Raw genomic sequence first — 21,853 nt, forward strand, 5'->3', positions numbered from 1 at the left:
GCTTCTGTACCTCCAAATTTAAAACTACTGGATACGCTTTGCATCAAAACCTCAAGCATGTCACCTGTTGGTGTTCCTTGTGAAAGGTTTAGGGTTATAGGATCGATGAGGTTCATTTTGGATGTCTACATAAAAATGAAAATATGTTATACCAAAACTTTTTAATGACTCTGGAATCCATTTTCAAAAAATACCATTGAGAGGCTCTTAGAATACTTTCTATGTGGATGACACCAGTTTTTTAATCCTGATAAAAGTGCACATTTTTCACATTTAGTCTACTTTTTGTTCAAAATAATTTCTCCAGCAGTCATATTAGCTCTGCTGTATCAAAAACACCCCAATCTGGCTCTCACCTCACTGTTGCAGAAAGTGTAACGGCGAACATACCTGTCCCACTTTGGCATTTTCACACACAAAGGTCTCGTAAGAACTGGCTAGTTCAGGAGGGAACTCGTTTATGTCCAACACGTGGACTGTGACAGCTACTCGGCTGGTCAGAACCGGACTGTCTGCAGAGATAAAAAGGAAAAAAACAAAGCAAGTCACCTTACAGCGCTGACACCATCTGGATATACGTAGCACTACGGCTTAATAGCAACTCAAAGCCTGCATTGTATCACTGTTACAGTGGGATGGCTGACTGCTCAGAGTCAGAGCGTCCTTGACAAACATGCACACCCTTCACGTCACCCTGTTTTAATGCAGGATAATGTCTGATATGAGCAGAACATAAACTGCACCCAGATGTTTTATGAGTCATTCATCTGGGAATGCTAATTAGTAATAAAACCTCTAATATTGCATGGGAAACATGCACTTTTTAAATGAAACTTGGCAGCATATAGGAAGTTTATTTTTTTCCCAGCAAGCCTTTTCCACTCTGGTTTGAGCAGTAAAATCCACAGCCAAGTGTAATTATGGCGTGAAAGCCCCCTCGAGTGAGACTAACTTGAATTCAGGTTTGTTCGTTGCGTTGTTGCCGCTCTGCAGGGACGCAATGAGGAAATATTCTCTTTGTGCGAGGGCTAAACTTTACGGATTTGATGTGGCCAAAGGGTTTTGTTGTGCAGTGGGAGGCTCGATGTGTGCTTGGTTGTGTACAGGTGCGTGCTGCTGAGGTGTGTGGGTGTGGAGCCAGGGAGGGTGGGGGTCTGTGTAGTCATCTCTGAAGGATTGGAGAAAGCAGCCACGGCTCAGTTGGTAACCTGTCCCTGACCTTGATGGAAAAAGCAATCTTCCCACTGTGACATGACACAAGGCATGGGATTTGCTGCCTTTCACTGACCTGACTGCCAACATTTATGCTCGTCCTGCAAAAATACTCCAAGTCTGTCATGAAAAAGGTCCTCACATCCTTCTACAGCATTCAGATGCTTATGGGTGCTGGGATGCTTAAGTGCCTCCCCTCATTTCACATTCTCATAAATGTTATGGGTGATATATCATTCACCCCACTAGATGGAGCAATGGTACAGTGGTTATATTCAAATCTGACTTGCATCAGCACTTTAGCTCATGCTGCTTTCATTTATGTGAATAATCTGAATCCAGCTTTGCTTCAAAATGCTTTAAAAGTTGCCAATAAAGTTGTCTGCCCTCACTGATCCATTCCTGCACGTTGCCTCTTTTTAAAATTAAGCACATTTTAATTAAATAATTCCAATTTTTACAAGCAATCAAGCACAAATAGAAGATTGCATGTGGATGTTAATCTTTAAAAAGGCAGATTAGGCATAAGAAAAATTCCAGGAAAAGTGTGAAACCAAATTCATTCGCTGTAAATTGAGAGGAAGCGCGTGCCATAATTGCCTGCTGCCAAGGTTATTATTGCCTTTAATAGATCTTCTCGGCCGCGTTGACTCTCGAAAAATTGCCGCTGGGTTTGAAAGCCCGAAGGGCGAGCCGTTAATCCAGCCTGTGCTCGTGCTCGGCGTGCCTTCAGCTGTCTGCTGTGCCTCGGACGCCAGGAAAGCTGCGCCCACGCTGCTCTGTTTCTGTTTTTGCTGCAGGACTGCAGTGTTTAGAGATGACTGGACTGATCTCTGAGGTTCAGCTGAGTGTCTGTCGTTGTGGTGGAAAGGGAATGCGGTCTGACAGATGTGAGTTTGTACATGATAAAAACAGTAGGAGAAAGGTGAAATGAGAGATCTGGAACAACTTGGCGATGATTAAAAACAGCTGTGTGGTGGCAACTGACTCTGCGGGAAAGCCCTAAAGCAGCGCTTGAGTGGGCTGACTGGCTGGACTTGCAGGAAAGTCCAAAAATATTCAGTTGGGTTTCGGCATCAGTGTCATCATTGGTCAACGCCTACTTCTCAACTTCCCTTGATCCTAACCCACCAATGGCACCTTTGCAAGAAATCTGCTCATTAATATTGATGCTGCTGCTGCTGATGCTGATGATGACAATGATGATGATGACGATGCTGAGGATGATGATGATGATGATGACGATGATGATGACAATGATGATGCTGATGACGATGATGGTGATGATGATGATAACGATGATGATGATGGTGATGATGATGATGACGATGATGATGATGACGATGATGATGACGATGATGATGATGGCGATGATGATGATGATGATGATGATGACGATGATGATGATGCTGATGATGACGACGATGATGATGGTGCTGATGATGATGATGGCAACGACGATGATGATGATGATGATGATGATGATGATCATGATGATGATGATCATGATGATGACGATAGCGATGATGATGATGATGACGATGATGATGATGCTGATGATGATGATGGCGACGACGATGATGATGATGACGACGACGACGACGATGATGATGATGATCATGATGATGATGATGACGACGATGATGAACATGATGATGATGATGATAACGATGATGAACATGATGATGATGACGATGATGATGACGATGATGATGATGACGATGATGATGATGATGATGATGATGATGACGATGATGATGATGATGACGATGATGATGATGATGATGATGACGATGATGAACATGATGATGATGATGATGATGACGATGATGATGATGACGATGATGAACATGATGATGATGATGAACATGACGATGATGATCATGATGATGATGATGACGATGATGATGATGACGATGATGATGACGATGATGAACATGATGATGATGATGAACATGATGATGATGATGATGATGAACATGACGATGATGATCATGATGATGATGATGACGATGATGATGATGATGATGATGATGATGATGACGATGATGAACATGATGATGATGATGAACATGATGATGATGACGATGATGAACATGATGATGATGATGAACATGATGATGATGATGACGATCATGATGATGATGATGATGATGATGACGATGATGATGATGACGATGACGATGATGATCATGATGATGATGATGACGATGATGATGATGAACATGATGATGATGATGACGATGATGATGATGATGATGATGATGATGATGGACAGGCTTTCCTCCAAATATTTTTTTCTCCATTTGACAAATTGTGTTTATTCACATTCTTATGAAAATGATGAAAAGAAAGGAAAGAAAGAAAACGATAGTTTATGTATTGCCTCTCAAGAGAAAAATCCTGAGGTGCTTCATGGCAAAAAAATTCATATAAAAAAGATTTAAAAAATAAAAATATATAGTTAAAAACGAGTAAAAAGGGTGATTTAAAATGTAAGGAAAGGGAAAGAGAGCATGAATAGGAAAGAGGGAAATCAGTGGATCCTGGGAAAGGCAGGGTTGGTAGAAAGAGCAGAATAAGGAGAGGGTGGTGATGAAGGTCACATCAAAGCTTGAACAAGTGAGTCTTCAGCTGCTTTTTAAAGGAGACCACTGAGTCCACTGATCTCAGGCTCAGGGGGAGAGGGTTTCAGAGTCTGGGGGCCACAGCAGCAACTGATCTGTCACCTTTGGTCTTTAGCCTGGTGCTGCACAACCAGTAGGCTTTGGTCACTGGACCTCAGGGACCTGCTGGGGGTGTAGGGACTAAGAAGATCACCAATGTAAGATGGTGCTTGTCCATGTAAGGCCCTATAGACCAGAACCAGGATCTTGAAATGAACCCTGAAGTTGACTGGCAGCCAGTGAAGCTGGAGGAGAAGCGGGGTGATGTGGGTGTGTTTGGAGGACTTGGTCAGAAGCCGAGCACAGGCGTTCTGAACCACCTGTAGACGTTCAGGGAGGTTCTGCTCAGACACGTGAAAAGAGAGTTACAGTAGTCTAAGTGTGAGGAGATGAAGGTGTGGAGAACTGTCTCAAGTTCAGAGTGGGACAGAATGGGACTCAGCTTAGCAATGTTCCTGAGATGGAAGAAGGAAGAGCGAACGAGAGAACTGACATGAGAATCCAGGGTGAGAGCTGGGTCAAAGGTCACACCAAGATTCCTAACAGAGGGTTTGGTGGGAGAAGCAAGCTGACCAAGAGAGTCTCTGACTTTAGGAACCAGCTTGTCTGGGGCGCAAAAGAGGATCTCAGTCTTATCTTCAATCAGCTGTAGAAAGTTTCCAGCCATCCAGGTTTTCCATGAAGTACCACTGATGCTTCCATTGTGTGGAAAAGTGGAGCTCCCATGTCATTAACATAACAAACAAAGAAATCTACACTTGCTGACCTTAAGTTGATGCACACTGCTGGATCATCACTATCTTAAGGATGTGCATGATTACCCCAAATGGCTCTAAAGATAATCTTATCAGATAGTCCTACCATGTGTGGTGTGTTACCATGTGTGAACACTTTGGTTTGTTATTAAGGACATCAGGACCACTCTAATCAAAAAGCTAGGCTTCCAAGCATGTTGGATTGTCTTGGCCTGACTCAATGCAATGTGTAGCCAATCAGAAAGTGGGGTCAAGGACGTGTAAAGCACGCTCCTCCTTCGCCGTGTTTGATTACTTTGAAGTCACATTTTATGTCATGAAATTTCCTGTCTGAGCGGGAAAATTCCCTGAGTGAACGTGGTTTTTCTATAGTGTGTACTATTTGCTGCACAGCACACAATGTAAGACCAAAGCTGGTTTATCTGTGTTTTTATTTTATTTTTATCACTATGTGTGGTCTCTTGTGATTTATAATTTGGCTATTTGACTGCCAACCCCTTCCAAAGTTGTTTCATATACGTCAAACTTTCAAACGTAAAAATAAATAAATATAAAAAAGGGTTCCTTAAGACCATATTTGTCTTGCAATTTTTTTTTCCAAAACCCCACAAGAGGCCCTGCAACTTCCACAAAGAAGCTGAGAACCCTCACAACTGGTTTGAGACACTTTAGATACTTCCTGGCCGATGCTGCTCATTGTGGCAGCCCTGTGAGAGCCAGGCTTGATGTTCCTGCATGACCTCTCCTCAACAAATGCATTATTTGTGTGAGCACTGAAGGTGTCTTAGCTTCAGCACTTCATGGTTTAAAACTCCAATAATAGACAGACACAATCCCAGTGATGACAATGGAGCACAGCACAGAAGAGCCATAATAATCATTCAATACCCAGAACGCAAAGTTCTGCCAAAACCAACTCAAGGTCAGAGGCACATTTGAACTCAAGTTGGGACTCAAACTCCGTGCTGCTGGCTTCATCTACTCTTTCTGCTCAAGCCTGGCAGTTGTTCTTAAACAACTTCTTACTCTTTTTTATTGATGAGTAAAAATTGTCAAAACATTGTTCCCCTGAGAAGGTGGTGCTGGTGTTGTTTGACCCAAGACCGGCAATGGAGGGGATGATAAGACAACCGTATAAAGATGGAAAACGAGCAGAAATACTCCCTGATTCCTTCATCGAGTATGACGGAGCGAACATGCATCGGCCTTATAAAAGTCCCATCTGGCTCCTGCTCCTCCTTTATCCACGCTGCATGCTCTCTTTCTAATTTTGTGGCACTTAATGCATAAAACCCACACAATGAAGCGCACACACACCGAAAACACAATTAGAATGTCACCAATGTGACCTTGAGGGGAAGTGAGTAATATCAGTTTCCAAGGCGACAATGATTCAAGTTTTAACAGGCCATATTTCACAGTCTGTCCTAATGAATATACGGCGTGTGTAATTTTGATTGAGCGCCAGCCTGCCTCTGGGATAATGGCTTTGACGGTTCTTAGGAGATTTGATGACTTGATGACGATGGATTTACTTATTTATGCGGAAATTTGCTCTAGTTCCTTCATAATAAACATTATTAGTTTGATGACACGTCTTAAAGCCACAGCGTTCGGTTCCATCTTGCTCTATATTGGCTCCCGGCAGGCTGCATCTGCTCACTGTAAAACTCATTTTTTACTGCGGTGTAAGTAAAAGTTGACTCGGGAAAGAAAAGCCTCCCTCCAATGCCAATGTCATCAAGAGTATTAAAAAAGACCGTTAAAGACGAAAACAGCGTTCAGGCAAGTATGCGGGAGGAGACAATGTCCTGAAGATACAACCCTCCAGGAGAGCCATCACGGTTTATAGTTGCCTATAAACCTTTCCCGGAAAATGGGATTGAGTATTGACTTGAGTAAAAGTGTGTTAAATCCTTCACACAGATTATGGTGGGGGAAGGTCAACGACACCTTTATGAATTACAATTGATCTCATAGTCATACTTACTGAGCTTGGTTGCCACAATGGAGATGTTGTGCTGGGCGATGTTCTCTCTGTCGAGCAGCTCGTTGGTGGAGATGGTGCCCTCCACGGGATCGATGTCAAAGTTGCTGTCCAAGTCGCTCTTCCAGTCAATGGAATACCTAAAGAAAGTGCTTATTTAACAACGTTCATTTTCAACATAAACCAAAGATTGAGACCCCAACGATTCTCCCTCCGGGCTCATATAAATGATAAATGACCGGCACTTGTATAGAGCCTCTCAGAGTAAGGACTCCAAAGCGCTTTACACTACAGTGTATCATTCATCCATTCACGCACACATTCACACACTGATGGTGATGAGCAACAATGTAGCCACAGCTGCCCTGGTGCGCACTGACAGAGGCGAGGCTGCAGAGCACAGGCGCCACCAGTCCCTCCAACCACCACCAGCAGGCAAGGTGGGTTAAGTGTCTTGCCCAAGGACACAACAGCAGAATTCTCTGTCCGGAGCCGGGATCGAGCCTGCAACCTTCCGATTACTGGACAACCCGCTCAACCTGTTGAGCTACTGCTGCCCCATGTATATGAGTTAGATGTAATATGATGTTGGAGCAGTCTTCATTACTCATTCTGAATGGTCATTTCCAGAAAATGTGCTGAGGATTGCACATACATTCCAATCTAGTAATGGAGCAGACATTTGGCCATGCTGAGCTAATGGTTTTCCGTGGAACATAAATGAATTTTAGCCACTGTTGAAAGTGTATCAATCTCTCGTAGCCAATGAACAACAAAGACAACAAGTCTTAGTTTGGTATCTGAGAGCAGCAGGTCTGACGTTTTATTTATTTTTATTTTTAATTGGAAAAAGACATCATTGGTCTCACTGAGCTGCTCTGAATGCAAATTATTAAAATGCAAAAATCAGAAACCCAACCACATGCCGGTGACAGCGCCATTCATCACTCCATGCTATTTGATCTTAAAAAAGCTGTTTTTCATTAATAATTTTACAATCGTCGATGGAATTCCATCAGGAGAAAGACATATTTTATTCCCCTTCACTACGAGGTCACAGGTTGGGAAATTTGACGACTTGCCCGTGGGCGCATCCACAGAGCAGATCCGTGATTTCTCATGGGGTTGAGTTTGGACTTTCCCTGAAAGAGTCGCCTCTTTCCACCACCACTCTGGCACTTTTCCTTTTCAATTTTATTTTTTTTCTTTCTAGTGGCGAACTATTTGATCTTGAAAGACAATCGCACATGAATATTTATCACACGATGTTTTCTGCTCTTCAGATTCTAAAACTGGACTTGACTCGGTTATTAACAGAAACAGACCCGCGGCTCTTAAAGCCCCTCTGGTCTTTTTGGAGTAATGAGAACAACAAAACCCTTCTGTAAAAAAAAAAAAGAAAAAAAAGAAAAGAGCACAAATATGTTTTTTCAGTTTGGATTTAACTCACCGACTCTCTTACATGCAGCCTTGAAGTGAACATGAACGTGTCGAACGAGTTTAGGTTGAATCTCTTTGATAAATATTGCAGCCAAACTCCCATCAAGAGTTCAAAAGATCAATGAGTTGTAATATTTCCTTGAGGCAAGACACTTTTTTCTTCATTTGGCGGGCATATTGCTCAATGCCATGTGCTTTTGACACATTTGGCTTAGTTTGAGTTTGCCTTAGTGGCCAAAATCAATGACATACTACAAGGGGGAAAAAAACAAACACTTTTTTTGCATTTTGTATTAGTTTGAGGCAACAATAAATATAATGTGAGTTGACATTGACATAAAAATGTGTGTTATTAATATTAAAGCATTAAAGGCAAAGGAGAAGAAAGAAAACAATCTTATATGTAGCGCCTCTCAAGATAAAAATCACAAGGCACTTCACAAAAACCAAAAGAAGAAAGATTAAAATAAATTTTAAAAAATCATAAAATGAGAAAATAAGTTGCTGTTAAAACAAATGTAAGAAAAGGGAAAGAGAAATGAGTAGGGAAGATGGAAATCTGTGGATCAGAGAAAGCGCAGAATAAGGAGAGGGTGGTAATGAAGGTCCCACCAAAACCTGAACAGGTGAGTCTTCAGCTGCTTTTTAACCCTCTCAGGCTCAAAATAAGTTTTGATAAAAGGGTGAACAACTAAGGCATTCAGGGGTACTTCTGAGTTAAAAAATGCTCATGAAATGAATGTGGAGTAACCAGGTAGGTAGGTTTTAACTGTTGCAAATCTGCATTGCTTGCCTCCAGAGGGTTAAAGGAGACCACTGAGTCCACTGATCTCAGGCTCAGGAGGAGAGAGGTCAAGAGTCTGTGGGCCAGAGCAGAACATGATCTGTCACCTTTGTTCTTTAGCCTGTTGAATCCTCGTTTCATTAATACATTTGCAGTTGTCTCTATTAGGAACGGAAGCTTTGTAAGTCGTACTTGGAAGAAAAAAAATCCAGAAGTGCCTCAATCAGCACTCAGGAGTCAGCTGAAGGAGAAAGTGGCAGAACACGGCATGATTTGGAGCCTTATATCCTGATATGTTGACATCTCGCCTCTGATTGGATAACAATAATGTGATCCTACCACTACCTTTTGCTCCACAATGTTGATGTTTTGTTTCCACAAATAACACAAGCCTGAAGGAATTCTGCTGTGTGGTGGAGTTGCTAATGCTATCAGTTAGCTTCTACTAGCTGAGACGTTCTCTGCTGTTTCCTGGGTGCTAAACAAACAACAACCATCCTCGTTGCGAGCCTAGATGGGCGAGTCCATGAATGCTAAGTGACAGTGTGACGTAGATCTGTCAGGCTTTTCTAAACCTAGAGTTTCACCGTCTTTTTAAATTTCTTTAGTTATTTTTGATTCAGTGAATATTTAAAAAATATAGGGACTGAATATGTGCTACCCATTAGTTAGCCTGCCTACCTGGTTGATAAAAGTTTGATAAATAGTAAATTAAAAAAGAATAAATAAATAAACAAACCGCTATCAGCTCAATCACAGCATCTCAAACAAAACAAGATAAATAAATGTGTTCACACGTGACGGAGAACATTTAGAAACCTGTTTTGGTCTGAGTTAATTAAATGAAGCTCATCAACAGCTGTGGAAAAACATCCCAGATCTAAAGAGACTCCGTAACACTAAGACTATTCTACTGACAGCTGTGTTCATGAAAATGAATTACTCTTATCTCCTGTGTTGAAGTACATTGATGTTAATTGCCTCAATTTCAGCACAACACACACACACACACACACACACACACACACACACACACACACACACACACACACACACACACACAAGGTGATCTCTATAAAAGAGAAAGTTTCTGTTTCTTATTGATTTTTAGAGAGCACGGCGCTGCTGCTGCACTGTTTGAATGGCCACAATATTTTCTAATTTGCAGTATTTTAGTAAAAGATGTGACCAAACTTCAAGCCTCTAAAACACATTTAAGCTTCAAGAAGCTCTGTGACATAAGCCAACAATGCAGTATTCATGATGCCGCTCTCTTCCCCAAGCTAACACAAACATATGTTGCTAAATAGCTGAATCAATTGAGTTTAAAGCATGGTTCTCTATGCATGACAGGTCATCTGGTCTCTTTTTTTTCTTGGAAGTGGAGAATGCAAGGCAACTTTCTGTAGATGCACAAAGCACCAATGTCCTCTGAGCTGATGAATATTTAAAGGTTTGGAGACAAAGAGATCGGCCCGAGCAGAGGGCATTAGCTTTCCATCGAACAAATGTCTGCTTCTGTTATTCTTTTGTTTTTTTTTTCTAATTAAATATTTATAATAAATCAGCTGCTGGCCGTGCAACAGGGTTTTCCCTTTCCTTTTCACTTTAAATAAAACTAGTGACTCTTACTTGGAAGAAGAAATCACTCCGAAGCAGTCGGCCTCAATAAAAGTGGCTAGTAGATATTAGAAAGGTTTCCCATACATTTTTAAAGGTGCACTTTCCTTTGTCTTCGTAAAGAACGGCTATTGTTATCTACAACTGAGAAAAGTTGTACAAACATTTTATGGTAAAGAAATGGAGTTAGCCATTTGAAGAAGAAGAAGAAGAAGAAGAAGAAGAAGAAGAAGAAGAAGAAGAAGAAGTAGAGGAGGAAGAAGAAGAAGAAATCATTTTTATAGCGCCTCTCAAGATAAAAATCACGATAAAAATCATTTAGCATGTTTGTGCTTCTAAATGGGCTCAATGAAGACAGAGACCCAGGAGGAACAAAAGGCTATGAGTTTCAATCTGGAGTTGGACAAAACCAAACGATGATGTTGAAATTCCCTTAAGATAATCACCAATGAGAGCGCAGCAGGGCTGTGATGAAATGAAGTGCATTAGTTGAAGTTTATTATTATTACTATCGATCTGTGATTCCTCAGTTTTTGCAACAATTAGGAAAACTGAGTGTGGCATTAACTCATTCACTACCAATGACGACTAAAGTCGTCATTTGCATTTTTTTACTGTGTGGGCGTCGGACGAGCCCCCGCACCGTGAGAACAAACATCTCAGCTCTAAAGCCGATCTTCATCTGCATACGTCACACGTCACGTGATCAGGAAGCAGAACATCCACGTGTTAGGAGATCGTTTTGGGCCATTCCTGTAAAAAAAGGTGAGGCGCGAACCGGAAAAGCTTCTGCCGATCACAATTCAACAAAGGATTATGAAAGATTGGATAACGCTTGAAACACGTGGATTCTTCCTGATGTAAGAGGTGAGTCTCCGCTTTGTTTTGGTTGTTTTGGCGTCGACATCATCCTAGCGCGCAACGTTCTGTGACTCTTAAAAAACCAGTAAAAATGGCGAGAAACGCTGGCAGCGAATGAGTTAATAAAAGTAACAACCCTCACTTACATCAAAGCTGCAGCAGCGAATCTGTATCCTGGCCTGCCTGTCTACTCTACATAGACAACGAGTCTGGATACTCAGAGGCAGGGAGCACCATGAGGGGCGGGACTAGCCAGCTCAAAAATAACCAATCAGAAATAAGTTGGAAAGGACGACTGTATCGAGCGACGCTGTTGTTTTTTAGCTGTAGTCAAAGAAGGCGTCTGGCGACGGTGCAAACATCTTCCTATAGAAGAAAGGCTTTTAGGGCTTCTTCTTGTGGTTCTATAGACATGTTCAAGTCTTTTAGAACAGCGGAAAGAGCCGCAGCGAACTTCGCTTCAGACGTCATCTTTGTTTATAAGAAAATGAACGTTGCAGCGTGCGACGTACGAAGCTCAGTGCTGATTGGCCTTGTTAAAATTCTCCGGATGTGGGGTTATTTGAATGAGAGCGTTACGAGGCCCTTTGATTCCCATAAGGAAGCGTTGGCATAGCTAGCCAGGCTAGCAAATCTACAGAATAAGCTGGGTTTTGAATGCTAACATGGTCACAGAGCACTCACCCCTCCCCTCGGGTATCTTCCCTGAGATGCTTATGCTGGAACACCCGCATTTCCAGAGGAAACAAGATAGCGCTAAACACCAGTTTCCGTCTTCTAGGTTTGCTGTCCGTGACTCTGGTAGTTTGTCCTAAAGTTGGAGTGGTAGCAGCCGGCTGTTTCTCTTTCTCTGATATTACTGAGCGGAGAACTTCTCACACTGGTGTTCTGTTGCGAAATACATGAGTGGAGGACCCAGGGAAGTGCAGCGGTACGTTGAGACCGACAACCGTATGGTAGTTGCTTTCAGTCCAAAACATGTTATTGCTGGAGGATTTTAGACCAATGTGAGAGAACTTTATTACTTTTTTACGTTTTTTATCCTCACAATATATTTATAGCTCTACTGTTAGACTGTCATTAAGAGGCATGAAAAAAATGTTTTAAGCTAATTTGTTTTCTAAATTTGTCATTTTAGATTTAACAAGATTTTGAGAAAATAATTATCAAAGCTCCACCCTCTATGTACATTTCACAATAGGAGCATCATTTGATGATTAAATCGGTCACAGGAAGTTGAACTTTGTGTTACTGGTCAGGTTTTTTTATACCTGCAATGGTTTTCACACACTCCTGTGTTAATTCCTATCACATTTGAAGCTTTTTCCATTGAATTTGCAACTTTGAGTTTGATGACGTCACCCACTCTAATTTTTGAGCAGCTTGAACTTCCAAATGTTGCTGCAAACTTCCTACTTTCCCAAACGTCTTCACATTTCTTTGACAAAGTCTGCACCTAAACAGACTCTTGGCTTCTTTAACCTGTTGTCTCTCTCTGTCCGAGGTTTTCTGTTAAACTTCCTCAGCAAAACTGATTGACTTCAATTGCATCTGTGGTCTGTTGCATCTTCAAAACTGAGACTGAATGCTCTTTTCAATGTTTGATAGCTTCTAGATGGACCTGTGGCCTTTAGATGATTTAAGGTTCTCTGAAGTTTAGTTTTGAGGTTTAATTTCTACTCTACCTCTAAGTTTCATGGAGAAGTGTAAAAAAATCTAATCTACAGATTAAATGTCATCCCTAAATGTGTTTTTGAAATCAAACTAGTCTACATGCGTAACCCAAGGCAACTTTTCTAACTAAACATGTAAGATAGTTTGTTCACCTTCATGAGTGCACATGTTCGATTTCAGCATCCGTAAAAAGGCCACTAATGCAGCTACAACATTCCCTCCATGTTGCACCGTGTCGCCAACAATGGCTGACCTGCCAGCGGATGACACTAGAAGGATTTTGCATGACAGATGTTCTGCACAGATTGATTAGACCTCAATTTGATGATTAAAGATGACAAAACTCTCACAGTTAGAGCCCTGATGACACTGATGAATAAAGACTGGAGAAATTGATGAATGTAATAGAGAGCTAAAGCCTTCCATCACTGGCTGCACTTACTCAGTTTTTCTATGTTTACATCATTTATCGTCAAAGGTTTTATCTACATTCAGTTTTAACTAAAATAATGGGAATTTAAAAAGTGGTCCAGTTACTGACAATGTGTAAGTGTTATTAAAGGGTTCATCACTACTTATGCAATATAATGCATCTATATATTTTCTAAAAGCTTGCATAGGAACATTTAAAATAAATACCTCTGAAACTAAAACATTAAAGTGGTGAGCTGGCACTAAACCTAACTTGTCATCACACTTACATGCTTTCTACATGCATTACAGTCAGCATGTAGGGAAAAAAGACCAAGACTTTCACATTCATCGTTTTATACTTCAAATTAGACATTCAAGTAAAACAAAATACAAAACCAGAGACTCTTAGAAAGAACACTTTAGGTTTACCTGACTGGGCTGCTGCTAGCATCTAAATCCTGAGCCGTCACCGCTCCAATGATGGTCCCCGCGGGCGTGTCCTCGTACACATCCATCACATAGGAGGGCTTATTGAACACCGGGGGCTCATCCACATCCAAAACGTTAATCTTCACTGTTGCTGTGTCTTTGAAGGCCCCAAAGCTCTGAAAGCGTGGATCCAAATGAGCGTTTGCGGCTTCTACCTTGAAGGTGTAGATCTTCTTGCCTTCGTAGTCCAGGGGCTACAAAAAGAAAACAGACAGCAGTTACAACAACAAAAGTTCATCCACAACTTACCTCCAAAGGATGAAAAGTTTGCAGACAGTTCAGCTCTAATTTGTGCTTGCCGTGGTGTTCATTATCGTCTTCAGTCCTGACAGCGATGTGTCCTCAGTTAATTTTTGGCTTTCTGCTACTTTCAAGCATGAATAGCTGCTATCGTTTGTCAGCATCTGCCTGCGCCTAGTCAAACAGCCGTGTTCTTGTGATCCGAGCAGCAGAACTGAAGGCTTACAGATAAAAAAAAAGATTCCCCTCCTTCGAAGATGAAAAAGGCTAACCAGCAGTTTCCTGGTTCAGCGGTACTTCACCTTACTTACACGAGTTTTCCAAATAAGAGCTTTGGAGTTCCTTCTGTATGTTGCTTCCCCCTCAAGCTTCTGACATGCCAGCTCAGGGTCAATTAGTCAAAAGCAAGGGAAGGAATCAGCCTCCTCCACTCTTCTACAGCTGAGGTGTACACATCTGACAGCGATGACACCCGTGTTCATGCCTCTGCCTGTCTGCTGCCCCGTCATGTGTGACCAGCCAGACTTGGCAAGCTTGCAGCTGGTCACGCTCTGCTGGCCTGGAGTCACATGAGAGACATTCCTTTCGGTGTATTTCAAATTGACTAACATGTAACCACTATGGCAGCAATGCTATCTCCCTGCCCCAGGACTTGGGGTTTTTGGCATATTTTTTACAGAAGACAGCAAGTGAATAACAGCTGGTAATAGTGTTTCAAAATGTGAGTATGAGAAGAGGCTGTTAGAACGGTGGTCCGCTAGAGGATGATGGGTAAAATAATGTATTTTTAGGATGGAGGATAAATATGACCAGTTTTCAGCCCAAATTAAATACGCATGAATTACCGATATAATTAGAGTCCAATCACTAAAAATGAACCAAGACTGTGAAGTTGTGATTCGAGAGTGAAAGCAGATGCTTCCCGGGCCTTCTGTCGCCATGGCATCACAGCCTGGCACCCACAGCAGGTGTTCGTAAAGAGAAGAAATAAAGAGGGCCGTGTGAAGGCAAGCCAATCTGAAGGCAATCACTGACCATCAGCCGCCGTGATTGGTTTGATTGCGCAGCAGATGCAACCGGCAGGGCGCAGTTATACGATCCTTTAACAGGAAATACACTCTGTCCCCTTCAATATCCCCCAAGAAGTGACAACACTTACGGAAGACAAACCAGGAGTCTGGTGTCTAAACTGAATTTAATGTGTGCCATTATTGAAAAGTTGATTGATACAGTCGAGTTTGATTGACAAAACAGCAAGTCGGTTAGGAGTTATTATTCCAGTTTACTGAACTTCGTGCTTGTTCATTTAATTTCCTGGATATCAGCATCGAAAAAGAAACTCTGTGTGCTTGAGGAGTGAGTCAGACTGCAAAAGAGCCATCAATACGTAATCAAACACTTCTCATTTGGAGAGGTTCATTCAAAACCAGCTTAGCTCAGCTGTCCTTGTAGGAACCACCTGTCATCCTTCATTGATCTCATGTTGAGATAAGACAACATTTTAGTCATTTTGATACATTCTTGAGAATCTCAATCCCTAAGGGTATATGTTGTGAAAGACCAGGCTGTTACCATGTAGGCCTTTGGCATAAAAGCTGTAAAACTGCCATGTTGGATACTTTTAAACTCAGTTGGCTCTGGTGGCCTTCTTAAGTTAGACTGATCTAAATGTTTGAATGAAGGAAACTGGACTTCTCTGGTTTTGAAGTGGTCGTAACGGTCAAAAGTTCAAGAGTATAGAACTGAATCTTTGTGATTGTGAAGCTTTGGTTTAAAAGCCTGTTTGTCTTCAGTCAATGTTCGAGTGCTGTTTTTCCAAGGACTGCGAAGGAATTGTTTGTGCAGTTTATTCTAAGCAAAGCTAAAGTACATTTGATAACGTGAACTGTTCATCAGAAAAGTCAACGATCAGTGATCCAGACTTTTACTACAACTGCCAAATTAACAAAGTTTAATTTGTTATCAGGTGGAAAAGTCCAACTTAATGTCAAAGACTTGGGTCGCCCGTAATGACGCCATATCTGAGCCCCAAACTGCCAGGTTTAAAATGTTAATGCTGGTGCACGCCTTGTGCACATGCCAGAGCTGCATAAAAACAAACCTCAGTTCTAGTTCGGGGGCTTTACACTGTCTGTATGTGTTGAAGTTGGCAGTTTGATTGTCTGTAATAAAGACCCCCGCGCTTTTTTATAAGACAACTGGCTCCGACTCTACCTTTCTGAAAACCATCTCACCCTCTACGGTTTCACTTCACTTCTGACTGCAAGGACAACAAGAGCAAAATCATCATCATCCCACATGTGGCAGGAGGCTCTGAGAAGAATCTTCTCCAAACACAACATCCCGGCAAACGTTCAAGGTTAAGCAAACATTTTGCAGACAAACAGATATGTATGGCTCCAAGAGCTAAGGGGAAGGTTTTAATAATCAGCTAGTGCTCACATAATGTGTTGGAGATGACTCTTAGCTAGTAACACCGCAAATGTTTAACTACAAATTAGCAAAATGTGTTCCATGTTGCAACATTGAGTGAGTAGAGCTCAATATGAGTTGTAGGGATGTGAATCACGTGTGATCATGATACGATATTAGATCAATCAATCATTCAATCAACCAATCAATCAGATTTTATTTATAAAGCGCTTTTCAAGCAAAGTGCGACTCAAAGTGCTTTAAAAAAATACAACAAATTCCCATAACAGTCTAAAAAACAGCAAACACACACACACACACACACACACACACACACACACACACACACACACACCAGTAAACATTAATATTCGGCTGAGTCCAGATGAGCCAAGTAAGGTAAGGCAAGGAAACACCATCAGAGGAGCCGTCTGCCCCGGCGGCATCACGTCTTCCACACTAACCCCGGCTTTCCACAGGAGCCGTCAGCAGCACGTTGCTGCAGCAGCATGTCATAGCTGCTGATAGGAACCGCAGTGGTCAACAGAACCTTTTCCACTGGAGCCGTCGGCAGCCGTCAGCAGCGCGAGTCGGCCGCGTCTCAGGAGCAGCATGTCGCGGCCTTTACGCGCCGGTTCTATTTTCTACGAGCGACGCCTCTGAAACGGGTCAAGTTCGACATTTTTGGGGAAGGAAAGACAGGAAATCGGACGCGGAAATGGAGAGAAGCTACCGAGATTTTCAGAATAAAGAACGTACTGCCTTCCGGTTGCTTTACTTTAAAAAAGGTTACTAACTGTGCGGCCCCGTGAGAAGTTATCACCTAGCTAGCGGTCTCCTTTGTTTTTCAGGTCCGTATTGGCGATTATAAAACGGACAGAACATAAAACACAAACCATGTTGTAGTTTTCTCCTGCTTGTTGTTGTGTTTACTGACGAAGTCACTCGTGTGACTTCGTGCTCGGTCGGTGACAGCTGCTCCCCTTCTGCTTCGCGTCTCGTGGGAAGGGCCAAGCAGCAGCTTACGCGAGCAAGACGTGCTGCTGCAGTAACGTGCTGCTGACGGCTCCCGTGGAAACCCGGGGTCAGTCAGGGCGCTCACAGGAGGGGGAGCATAGACACCCACCTCCACTTAAACACTACCTATAGAGCGCCCAGGAAGCTACAGTCGACCACCGCCCCCGGGGCAGAGGGCCCCTACAGATGAAACACTGGATTGAGATGAGTAAAAATATGAAAATAAAAGAGCTAATATAAGTGACAAAAGTAATGAAATAAGTAATAAATAAAATCATATAGACAGTAAAATAATAATATTAAATAATGAAGCAGTGCTAAAATATAATCATATAAAACATGCTAAGCAAGCAATAAAATATAATCATGTAAAACGAGAAATAAAACTATAGTTAATAATTAGATAAAAGCTAACCTAAATAGGTGGGTCTTGAACCTGGACTTAAGAACATGAACCTTCTCGGCGGCCCTGAGGTCCTCCGGCAGCTCGTTCCAGAGGTGCGATACATTGGATTGGGATTCAATGTCAATATCTCAGAGTCAGTCATAATACCATGTTTGTTTTGATGTAGAATCCACCGATCAATATGCAAATAAAATAAAGATACGTTCAAAATAAAAGCAGGTTTGATACAGTTTTATTCAATCGATCTTTGCGCTTTAGATTGATGAATCAATGTACTGATGTAGATCGATGTATTGTCACACTTCTAATGTGTTGAGAATGAAATTCTGCCACTATAGAATATGTGCTGAGTAGCTGTAAAATTATATTTATGGCTAACTTTAGTGCAAATCTTAGTTAGCTTTGGCTACCATAATAATAGTAGTAGATGTGCATCTAAGTTGTCAAGTGGTTTATAAAAGATTTTCTGGGGAAATTAAAGAATCACAAGTAAAAACCTCGCCTGTCATTTGTCTTTCGGTGGAGTGTGATTAGAAAAGGCTAAATAAACTTCAAGCAAATATCAGAACACCTTAGATTATGAACTCTTGCACTCAGCATCACACTGTACATCAGACATTGACTAAATCAGAGCCCGGGGACAGCGGTGCACAGCTCAGCTGAAATTTATGCACAGGTGGAGAGATGGGGTGGGGGTTAGGAGTGTTATAGATGCAGGGGAGGTGGACAGCAGGAGGTGCGCACCAGGCCTCATTAGCCAGGTTCTCACCGAGGATGAGATGAAGCGCTGCTCTCCATCTCAACATGCTGTGTCACCACAATTATGAAGAAGGGTCAAAACCTCACCCTTTTATCACCATCTGATTTTCCTGTAATACCCCGCTAGCTAAAGCCAGTTGTGTCATGTGTGTTTATGGAGACACGGCTTTTACTTATAGACTTAGCAAAAGTTTTGACTTCCAGCAAACACAGCTGGTGCTTAAGAGTTTCAGCTGACAAATGACTTGGTGTAAACGAGGTCTGGAAAAATACCCTACCGGTGCCGGAGTCTGAAATGTTAAATTTAATGGTTTGACAAAATCATTTTAGTTGGTGCCAATCTAACAATTATGTCCTCTGGATGTAGAAAAACTGAAAACAGAATCGGTTTAGCACTCATTTCTGTTGTTTCAGAAAAATCTTAAACTAGAAATACAACAATGGATATTTGTTCCTACTTTTTTGCCATCTAAGGGTTGGTTTATGCTTGACGCATCCTCGAGGTTCGCACGGCTCCGCGCGGCAAAACTGCGTCATTTTAACAACCACGCCCCGCCATCGCACCTCCGCACGGCCCAAAATTTCCGCAACGCTCACCTAGGAAATTTTCTAACCACGCGGACGGTCGGACGTGGAAAAACATGGCGGACTGGCAAGAACTAGTATGGCAGAGGTTCGTAAATACAGACATTTGTATGATTCAGCTCTCAAAGATCACGTGATCAACATGTTGTTAATAATTCCTGGAGAAAAATAACTCGCACTGTCAGTAAAGACGACGACGCTGTTAAAAATGCTGGAATGCCATGTTGTAAACAACAGTAATTTTTACTTCTACTATGGTGTAGTGTTGGATGCATGCCGTAGAGCTCCATGCTGCCCCCTACAGTTTGGGAGAATATTGGCTCACCGCAGGGACAAGCCGCATGAACCATAAACGCTGCGAGTTGTGAAGCGCGTTCCAGCCGTGAGCCGCATCACCAAGCGGAAAGTGAATGCGTCAAGCATAAACCAAGCTTTAGCCTGTTTTTGCATCTTTTCTTCTTCCCGCTGCATGTTGATGCTTCTGTTTACCTGCCTATGTTTCTGTATTTGCATACTTTTGGAGCCTATTGTGTTCCTTTGAAATTATTCCAGCCCCTCTTGAGCTTTTCTTCGGGTGAAGTATAATCGACTTTGATTGCCAGATCTCTCCAGTCTCTATTGACTCAGCATGCTCAGTGAGTTTAACTACATTTTTTGTAGTTCATCACCTTTCCTGTCTGTGTGGTTGTGTTGGATTTGGATGAAAAGTGAACCGCACATCGCTGCCAGAACCCAGCTGGGAAAAGGAAGTAAGTGTGCAAATGAATATTAAACAGCGCCATCGAAATAATGATCTTTTTACAAAACCAAACCGTGAAAATGTGTTGCCTGAATCTAATAGAAGCTGAAAATGTGGAGAGTAAGTCAAGGTCAAACAATTATCTTCATGGTACTCAGAATTTAGCCTGAGGTTTTGGGTGAAAATAAAACAATGAACTCTTTTCACCTGCTTTGATATTTTAAGGACACGTTCACACACCACTTCAAATTTAGACATTAAAGAGCAAGTCACCCCCAAATCAACATTTTTTTTTCCTGATAAACTATATAACTGTGTGTCTAATCGTGCTGCAGACACGTGTAGTCAATCGTGTTGCACATTAGTGCATTTTAGTTAAAATTTTTATTTTCTGCCTAAAACGGTCAGTGTTGTGTCGTTGTCCGGTAAAAACTCTGCACTGCATTTGAAGTTAAATCTGCCATCGCTATTGGCTAAGAGGTACCCTAGAACTGTAGCTGGTACCATATGATGTCGCAATGTCATTGTGAGCCTGTGTGTGTGTTTTTGTTAGCGGCTCCGCCCTCTTGGTCTACTAGGCAACAGCATTTGTTGCGTTGTTCAAGCAGGAAGTGGGAGCGGAGTAATAATCTGGTAGGGGGTGACTTGCTCTTTAAGTCAAACATTCAGAAACACTGATACTTCATCACTGTTTTGGGTCTGTTACAGATCTTGGTTGAACATGTGTTATTTTATTTAAAATTTTAGATATGCCATGCATTTAAAATGTACAAATAAGTGAAACCAGCAGTACTGTTATGACATGTTTCCATTAATACTAACAAGCTACCGGTTTCACTCTGGAACCAGTTGCCACCCTCAGTCAGGCTGTCGCCATCTCTGCTGGTCTTTAAGAGTCGCCTAAAAACCCATCTCCTCCGATTGACGTTCCCTGAACGTGTTTGAGGTCAGCCCTCTTTATGTTGATTTTATTTCCCTGTTTTCATTGGTCTATTTATCCCTTGTTTTATCCACTTGTTTCTACTTCAACGTTTTACCTTTTTTGCACTATTTGAATTACTTTTATTATCTATTTATTCATTGTATTTAAGATTTTTTATGTACTGTGTTCAGCGCCTTGGGTTTCCTGACAGGGTTGCGGAAGGTGCTTTATAAATACAGCTTTGATTGATTGATTGATTGATTTACCTTGACATTCTGACCATAAACATTAAATTGCTCACTCTTGCAGTTTTAAAGAGCCTCTTATTTATTAATTCACAGCACTCTAATTAAACCTAAAACTTAAAATAAAAGTTCTAACATTCCTGGAACAAAACTTTATATACGGCAACTTTTATAACAAAACTGTGATACTCACCTTCGTTTATTAATATGAGATTATGCCAGTCCAACATTTTGGAATAAGAATTGAAAATATTTATATTTTTCATCTCGCACACTCCCAGCACTTTTGAATGGCAAACCCATTAACACGCCAAATTTTAAGCTAACACCTGTGAAATCGAATGGCTTGTAGCCATTTTGCTAATGATAATTTATCTGTGGCGCTAGCTGAGCAGGGGTTACCTCCAAAAGTTAAACACTTGCAAACATGCATCCAACATGGACTTTCTGGGAGTGGGATGTGTGTGTGTGTGTGTTTATTTTCAGATCTGACAGTGTGTTTATATGTAGTGTAACTCCATAATTTGGTAATTAGTTTAGAGAAAGTGTGTTTGATATTGCCTTTTTGTTTATCGATATCCGATGTAGTCTAACTCTTAATTCCTGATGCCATAATATGTGGGGGG

The 21,853-nt window shown here is 41.6% G+C and overlaps 1 protein-coding gene across 1 annotated transcript in view; it reads right to left on the reverse strand.

Annotated features, from left to right (window-relative positions):
* Positions 1-21,853, reverse strand: part of LOC107383082 (cadherin-12) — a 186,511-nt gene that overhangs the window by 21,409 nt on the left and 143,249 nt on the right. Inside the window, exons 7-9 of the mRNA XM_015955509.3 lie at positions 13,843-14,096; positions 6,624-6,760; positions 391-512 (exon numbers count right to left, since the gene is read on the reverse strand). Coding sequence (XP_015810995.3) covers positions 391-512; positions 6,624-6,760; positions 13,843-14,096 — 513 coding nt within the window. The remainder of the gene's footprint in view (positions 1-390; positions 513-6,623; positions 6,761-13,842; positions 14,097-21,853) is intronic.

The sequence above is a fragment of the Nothobranchius furzeri genome, chromosome 7 (assembly GCF_043380555.1).
Source record: "Nothobranchius furzeri strain GRZ-AD chromosome 7, NfurGRZ-RIMD1, whole genome shotgun sequence".
Taxonomy (NCBI): domain Eukaryota; kingdom Metazoa; phylum Chordata; class Actinopteri; order Cyprinodontiformes; family Nothobranchiidae; genus Nothobranchius; species Nothobranchius furzeri.